Source organism: Myotis brandtii, unplaced genomic scaffold, assembly GCF_000412655.1.
Source record: "Myotis brandtii unplaced genomic scaffold, ASM41265v1 scaffold9, whole genome shotgun sequence".
Taxonomy (NCBI): domain Eukaryota; kingdom Metazoa; phylum Chordata; class Mammalia; order Chiroptera; family Vespertilionidae; genus Myotis; species Myotis brandtii.
Genome location: NW_005371693.1, coordinates 145,002 through 153,811, shown reverse-complemented (window position 1 = coordinate 153,811; position 8,810 = coordinate 145,002). Strand labels below are relative to the sequence as shown.

The window sequence follows — 8,810 nt, the reverse complement described above, 5'->3', positions numbered from 1 at the left end:
TTGTAAAACCACTGTGACTTTTTTTTTAATGGTGCCACCAGGCCCATTTATAAATGCTGGGTACAGAATTGGCTTTATTTCTTTTCCTTTTTTTAACATATTTTTATTTATTTTAGAGAGGAAGGGAGAAGAAGAAAGAGCTAGAAACATCAATGATAAGAGAGAATCATTGATCGGCTGCCTCCTACACTCGGGATCGAGCCCACAACCTGGGCATGTGCCCTGACTGGGACTCGAACCCACAACCTGCTGGTTCATAGGTCGACATTCAACCACTGAGCCACGCTGGCCAGGCAGACTGGCCGTATTTCTTCAATAATCTTTCACTGGCTCCTAATGAGTGCTTTAAGTGGTGGTGTGTGAACCAGGTTGAAAGATGGACTTGTTCCCCAGCTCCTGCAAAAACCTTGCTGAGATCCATACCACTGATCTCTTGGCCTCCGGGAGCCATCCGCACACTGCCCAGAGATCATTGTAAGGGATAGCCACCACCGAGAGACCACCAGGCATTTTTCGTGCTAGAGAGGATTCACTCAGTCCAGCACCCTTCCCAGCTTTGTAAGGCATGAGAGCCATCAAACACCTGCTATCTGTGTTATCCAGGGTGATTGAGCATCTACCTATGAACCGGGAGGTCACGGTTTAATTCCCGGTCAGAGCATATGCCTGGGTTGCTGGCTCTGTCTCTGGTGCAGGGCATGCAGGAGGCAGCCATCAATGATTCTCTCTCATCATTGATGTTTCTATCTCTCCCTCTCCCTTCCTCTCTGAAATCAATAAAAATATATCTAAAATAAAAGGGAAAATTACTTTCCTATTATACTATACAATTGCATTTAATGTTTGGGTATGTTCTATTGGGAAAAAATGACAGCTTGAGCATTGTCGTTTAAAATATAAGAATGAGCACCAGCTGCAGGTAGGGCTAACTTAGGATACCAGCTCTGCTTCATTCCCTCGGGGAGGACATCTTCCTTTTGTTCGGATGAAACAAAATTATGTGTGTACACAGATAAATTGTGTATGCACAGAGGTGTGTATACATTACGCAGAGGACTGCACAGAGTAGTCATGGGGTAAAATGGGGGTTTTCTTCCGTTGTTAATGAATTGGTGGAGAACTCTGATTTTTCTTCCCTCAGGTTTTATGCTGCTGAAATCATTCTTGGTCTGCAGTTCCTCCATTCCAAAGGCATTGTCTACAGGTAAATGTTACCCTTTCAGACACACTGAAACATCTGTATTTCGTGGTCCCTTTAATGTAGTCAATGCTCTTTCGTGCCATGAAATGCCCAGGGTGTTTTTGTGGCTGAAAGTTTCACACCCAGGCTTCCTGCCCATGGTGATAACATGGGTGATGATTTAATAGTAACCAAGTAAGCAATTCCAGTCTCCAAAGCAATAAGGGTCTGACCTTTGTTTGCTCTTTATTCCGGTCCTTCCTCTTAATCTTCTTCTCACCCCATTGTTTGCTCTTTATTCCGGTCCTTCCTCTTAATCTTCTCACCCCACTTTTCTCCCTCCCTTCCTATACTCTGCTCTTTCTCTTTGATACCTTGTTGCTTTCTCGCTCTGTCTCCTGCGCCTCCTGTCTTTGCCTGTGTTTGCTTTGGGCCACCTAGAATGCTCTCCTTTCGGGTAGGGGAGGCGGAGAGCTCTCCCCTGAACACTCAAGCACCCCTATGGGAACTGTAAGCCTACACCTTGTACAAGTGCACAGACCGCCACTTGTACCCTCTTTTGTGAATGGATGTCCTAAATTTCTCCATTACATGCCATCATTTCACATCCTTCTTGGATGAAAGCTACTGTACTTCAATCTCCTCACTTCTTCTCTCAAAACATAATTGACAGCATACAGTTGTCTGGTTTCTGACTCACTGAAGATTAAAAGGGGAGTAAAAATTAAAAAGAAAGGAGCTATGCCCTAACCGGTTTGGCTCAGTGGATAGAGCGTCGGCCTGGGGACTGAAGGGTCCCAGGTTCGATTCCAGTCAAGGGCGTGTACCTTGGTTGCGGGCACATTCCCAGTAGGGAGTGTGCAGGAGGCAGCTGATCAATGTTTCTCTCTCATCGATGTTTCTAACTCTCTATCCCTCTCCCCGCCTCTCTGTAAAAAATCAATAAAATATATTTTAAAAAATAAAATAAAAAGAAAGGAGCTGGATGGAGGCCGGCCGACCAGCTGGAGGCCAGCACAGCCACGCAGGGAGAAGGGGCAGTTGAGAACCTGACGCAAAGGGAAGACGCAAGACAACTAAAAGGACCCAGAAGAGTGGGTTCCTGGGCTCTTCTGAGGAAATGGCACAGTCCTGACCCAGCGTCGTCTGTAAGGGTTCAGGGACGGCCCACACCGACTGTTGACGACAGCAGCTCTGTGTCATCCGGTTCAGACCCTCTCTCTTGGGGATGGTCAGTACTGAGCTGTGGTGCTTAGAGGGAAGGCTGACAATCCGCTCAGGGAAGTCTCCCCATTTCAGAGGGTGCAGCCAGGCGAGGGCTGCCCTGGGTAGAGTGATGAGACCACCCTCAGAGGGCAATTCTATTCTAACATTGTAATGACTGCAGCGAGGTCTTGCTATGCTTTTGTTTTTCAGAGATCTGAAGCTAGATAATATCCTGCTAGACAAAGATGGGCATATCAAGATAGCGGACTTTGGAATGTGCAAGGAGAACATGTTAGGAGATGCCAAGACGAACACTTTCTGCGGGACCCCCGACTACATCGCCCCGGAGGTAGGGATGTGCAGTGCCCCCTCCCAGCCCAGCATGCCCAGGCCGGCACCACTGCTTCCTCCTCCCTGAAAATCAGATTTTAAGTATTCTCGTTCCGGATTGGAATTTGTGGGGGTTTTTTGTTTTTGTTTTTATTTTTATTTTTGTTTTTTGTTTTTGAGTATTGCATGATTAGGACATATTGCATATGCAGCGGTTCTCAACCTGTGGGTCGCGACCCCTTTGGGGGTCGAACGATCCTTTCACAGGGGTCGCCTAAATACATCCTGCATATCAGACATTTACATTACAATTCATAACAGTAGCAAAATTACAGTTATGAAGTAGCAACGAAAATAATTTTATGGTTGGGGGTCACCACAACATGAGGAACTGTATTAAAGGGTCGCGGCATTAGGAAGGTTGAGAACCACTGATATAGGGGCTGCTGTTATTATTGTATGAGGGATGGTACTCATGCTAATTAGGTCGGCTCTCCAAGTCTTGAATGATGCAGCATATCCTTTCTGTCATGGCTCCTTCCCACCCCAATATTACAATATCTTCACTCTGCTCAGACCCGCCAGAGAAAAAGCAATGGGGAAGAAGCAGGTGGACACTGAACAGGGTTATAAGTAAACACCTGAGTAGTCCAGCGGGTCATTTTAGGAGCAGAAAAACCTACACTGTGGTTTCTAAGCTGCCGCGAGCATGTAGGGATTGCCGTAGGGCACTGGTGTATGCCCCCTTCTGGGATATGAGGACACAACGCTGGTGTCACATGTTATTGGAAAGTTTTTGGTTTGTTGTGTTGTTATTTTTTTATTTTTTTTTAAAAAAAGAGAGGACATCACAATCACATTCTGAGCCCCCAGAAGAATGGCATTTGCTCAGAAGAGATCCATCCACCCAACGCTCCCCTCCTCTCTCCTTGTTATGGAGTCGCCCCAGCTGCCATCCCAGGGCGATCAGACACCCCTTTCCCATGCAGCCCTTCCCATTGCATCACACGTATCATCATTGCTTTTTTATCTTTGACTCTCCCTGTCCTATTGGATGCTGATTGCTCTAAGTCAGGAGCTGATTTTTGTTCCTTTTTTAATAACTTATTATTTTGAAATAATTATAGATTCACAAGAAGTTGCAAAAACAGTACAGAAACATCACTCATATACACCCTTTACCCAGTTTTCCCCAGTGGTTACATGGCATATAACTATGATACACTCAAAACCAGGACATTGAGATTGCTACTATGTGTGCATAGTTCTGTACCATTTTGCAGCATATGTAGATTAGTGTGATCCTAATCATGTTTCTATTCAAAGACCGCGTGCACACCTTGGCACATAAGTTAATAATAAATAACCTTTTGGAAGAATGAATGAATAACCGTATTTATAAATAGGTGGTGATGGTTGTTCGATAGACAGTGATAGACCTCTGATTTCCTGGGTAAAACAAATTTAACAGCAAATCCCTGTCATTGCCAAAGGAACTGTGTCATCCCGACTCTACAAAATATGTGACTTTTCCCTGTGAGGATGTGGTATTTAATTTTGATTTAACCTTGTTTAAATATAAGATTGGCCTCTGGTCAACAAGAAATTACAGCTTTTAACTTTCCTGTTACCTTATACTACATCCTCTCCCTGAATCCTTCTTTCCTCTACATCTCCCAGAATTTGGCTTCAGCGACCTCTCTCTCTGTAACTTCAGTCTCCTTCTCTCATCCTCACACATGCTTGTCTTCACCTGATTCCACTCTTGGTCCTCTTCTCTTCTTACTGTACATTCTCCATGAGCAACTGTATTTATCAGGATGGTTTTAAAACACCGATGTCAGTATGGCCAGCCCAAACTACTCCTCCTTGTTCTGGACCTATACGTCCATGTTCTTGTTTGAGATCTTCAACTAACGCCACAGACCATTCAAACAAAACAGGTCCCAAACTCCTTCCTCTGTTGAACTTGCTCCACCCCCACCCAGCCTTCTCCTTTATCCCTTTTTTGATGTTGTTGTTAATCCTCACCCAAGGATATTTTTTCCATGATTTTTAGAGTGGAAGGGACAGGGGGTGGGGGGTGGGGAGGGAGAAACATCGATGTAAGAGAGACACATCGTTTGGTTGTCTCCTGCACACACTCTGATTGGGGCCAGGGATTGAACCTGCAACCCAGATACATTCCCTTGACCAGGAATCGAACCCAAGGCCCTGGGGTGCAAGGCCCGATGCTCTAACCGCTGAGAAACACCAGCCAGGGCCTTTATCTCTTTGTTGGCAAATTGCACTACACACCTATCCATCCAGTCACCTAGCCAGAACACTAAGACTTATCCACGTTTTCTCCTTCTTTCTTACCCCTCCCAAATCCAGACACTAAGATCTTCTAAACTTAGACCTCATGGGCCATTGAGCATATTCTTCCCTCCCCAATTCTGTGACAGAATTAAGATCCCTAGATTCTTTCTCAGTCCCTTCGCTTCAATCCCCCATACTTCTCCTATTCCTTCCCATCCTTACTGTTGGCACCCTCTCCAGGCCCTCGGCGCCTCTTGTCTGGACCCCAGTGATACCCTTTTGCCTGGCTTTTCTCTCCATCACCATCCAACTGCCAGTGCTTCTTCTTTATATATTTTCAAGCTATTTTTTTAATCCTCACCCAAGGATATTTTTTAATGATTTTTAGGGAGAGTATAAGGGAGGAAGAGAGGGAGGGGGAGGTAGGGGGAGAGCGAGAGAGAAACATCGATGTGAGAGAGACACATCGATCGGTTGGTTGCCTCCTGCATGTACTCCAATCTGGATCGAGTCTGCAACTGAGGTATGTGTTTTTGACAGGAATCAAACCCGGGACCCTTCAGTCCACAGGCCAACACTCTACCCACTGAGCTAAACTGGCCAGGGCTATATTTTCAAACTTTTTGACTTGCTCCCTCATCTGTTAAAAATGCATCCTCATTATATGTATACTTATTATCTATGAATCTCATACATTTTTGCCAATATTCTCTGTGTGTTTTAAAACATGCATAAAATGGAATATAATCAGGTTGACCTGAGAATGAAATAGTTTTAAACAACTAAATTTTATTAGAGTTATTAACAGTACAAACATGTTTATGCATTAAAATATTGGGATTAAATAACAAAAGACCGCGCTTTAGATCATAATTTTCAACACATGTGACCTCCCTCAGTCCAATCACTTCTCTTGTTGGAGATAACAGGACCTACCTCAGAGGTTCTTATAAATAAAATAAAACACATTCTATAAGGAAAACCCTAACACAGATCAGCAAGCATTTGCAAACATTCTGTTTCAACAGTATGTAATTGAATATGAATCTACATTTTTCTTCCTCCTAACTTAAGACTGAAATTCTTTATTAACATCACCTAGTCTTAAATGCCTTAATTTCCACCACAGCTGTCTCATGTCCTCCAGATTTCTTTTCATTTTTCCTGCCAAATGAAGTTGTTAAATAAAATAAAACACATTCCGTAACCGGTTTGGCTCAGTGGATAGAGCGTTGGCCTGTGGACTGAAAGGTCCCAGGTTCGATTCCGGTCAAGGGCGTGTACCTTGGTTGCGGGCACATCTCCAGTAGGGAGTGTGCAGGAGGCAGCTGATCGATGTTTCTCTCTCATCGATGTTTCTAACTCTCTATCTCTCTCCCTTCCTCTGTAAAAAATCAATAAAATATATTTAAAAAAAAAAAAAAAAGATGTGATGTTCAAGCAGTTTCTGGTTGCTTGGGGCTCCCCCTTGTGGCACATCCTAGGAATTGCGTGTGAACCCGTCCCCACTGAAGGCAAACTACTGAACTGACTGTGCACATCTTTATTTACCTTATCATTCTCCCTGAGTCTACTTTTAAACTGCTCCTTAAGGCGAAGTTTATTTTTAAAGTTAACTTTAAAATTTAGGCCCAGCCAGCATGGTTCAGTGGTTGAGCATCGACCTATGAACCAGCAGGTCACGATTCGATTTCCATGCCAGGGTTGTGGTCTAGATCCCCAGTGTGGGGCGTACAGGAGGCAGCCGCTCAATGATTATCTCTCATCATTGATGTTTCTATCTCTCTCTCCCTCTCTCTTCCTCTCTGAAATCAATAAAAATATTTTTTAAATGTATAAATAAAGTGAAATTTAGCATTTAAGTATTGAGTTAAAGCTAGTGGATAGCGTTTTTATACTGGAAGTCAATAGCAGATTGCAAATTTCTGTTTGCAACTTGATCTTTGTTTTCACAAGTGGGTACCAGTTCATCAAGACAGATATTTACCATGTAGCATATAGTCATTTCCAAATGACAAAACACTTTGTCTTTCCTTCTTTTCACTGGAGCCTCACAACAACCCAGTGATAAACTACACGATAGAGGACTAAGGCAGAAGTAGAACCTGTAGTATTTAGTATGGCCTTCACAACTGTTTCTTGCTGTTGTTTGTTTAGCAAGTCTCATATTAGAGCAGTGATGGCGAACCTTTTGAGCTCGGCGTGTCAGCATTTTGAAAAACCCTAACTTAACTCTGGTGCCGTGTCACATATAGAAATTTTTTGATATTTGCAACCATAGTAAAACAAAGATTTATATTTTTGATATTTATTTTATATATTTAAATGCCATTTAACAAAGAAAAATCAACCAAAAAAAATGAGTTCGCGTGTCACCTCTGACACGCGTGTCATAGGTTCGCCATCACTGTATTAGAGACACTTTCACAGTATTCCTGAGCCTCGCTCCAAGCTTGTCTCCAAGGACAGGCCTGGGGTCAGGTAAGGGTCAGAGATGGGTGCTGTGCACATTATTTTCTGCATCAAAAAGTTCACCAGCATCAAGACATAAAGCTGTCCTAGAAAATACTGAAATGTCTAGAACAGTGGTTCTCAACCTTGGCTGCACATTAGAATCACGTGGGAATCTTTTTAAAATTCTGATTTCTGGGCCTCATCCTCTGGTAGTGTTAAGTACATTTACATTGTTGTGCAACTAATCTCCAGAACTTTTTCATCTTGCACAACTGAAACTCTATCCCCATTAAACAACAACTCCCCATTTCCCCAAGCCCCTAGGAACCATCGTTCCATTTTCTGTCTCTATGAAGTTGAGTACTCTAAGTACCTCATGTAAGTGGAATGGTACAATATTTGTCCTTTTGTTACTGGCTTATTTCACTTAGCACAATGTCCTCAAGGTTCACCCATGTTGTATCATGTGTCAGGATTTCTTTCCTTTGTAAGGTTGAGTAATATTCTACTGTATGTATAGACTACACTATATTTATCCATTCACCCACTGATGGGCCCTATGTACTATTTTGGAGAAGGTTACATCATGATTTGTTGGGATGAAAAGCACTGAGTAGAGTGACATGTGCACTCTCTATGTTCCAACATTAAAAAGGAAGTTGCTGAAAGGCCTGAGTACAAAGACTTTTCTGCAAGAAGTGGATTGGTGAACAGGTAGAAATCTTTTAAAATTAGGTAGGATTCCAGACTTTAAATCCACTACCCTTAAGAATAGTCCAGACCAGTTCTACTCAAAGCACCAATATCAAGGTGTACATGGCGCTTACATCCAATATCTATATTTGAACAAGTTGGTATCCTAGTCTGTCTCTTGGCATAGTCACAAAATTTTACTCTCTTCGTTGTAAACCATGACTAGTTCAGATTTAAGGAATGGACTTGTTCAGATAACCTCTCTAGATACTTGGTCACCTACAGAAACTTTATGCAAAGACGCAGGACAGTAGAACACATGGGGTTGGTTTAGATATTCACCTCAGAGGCACTGGAGAGCTAGGATAGATACCAGCTTTCTTAGGTCTGAGTCTGCTGCCCTCACATCACAGATGGAAATGAAGGCTAACAACGTACACAGTTTAGTTATTTCACTTAAGGCCAGAGGAAAAGTAGAAATTGAAATTCAAAAAATGTTTGCTCAGTTTTAGATTGCCTACTCATTTGTATTCAATCATTAGCTTCCCAAAATATACAGTTCTCAGTGTGATCTTCGTTTATACCACATACTACTGTCATCACCATCAATGATTTACTGATTGGCCTTGAAAAAGCCATACAAGGT

The 8,810-nt window shown here is 42.8% G+C and overlaps 1 protein-coding gene across 3 annotated transcripts in view; it reads left to right on the top strand.

Annotated features, from left to right (window-relative positions):
- Window positions 1-8,810, top strand: part of PRKCQ (protein kinase C, theta) — an 82,997-nt gene that overhangs the window by 60,954 nt on the left and 13,233 nt on the right. For all 3 annotated transcript variants that reach the window (XM_005885299.2, XM_005885297.2, XM_014532601.1), the window contains 2 exons: window positions 1,142-1,204; window positions 2,597-2,735. In XM_005885299.2, coding sequence (XP_005885361.1) covers window positions 1,142-1,204; window positions 2,597-2,735 — 202 coding nt within the window. The remainder of the gene's footprint in view (window positions 1-1,141; window positions 1,205-2,596; window positions 2,736-8,810) is intronic.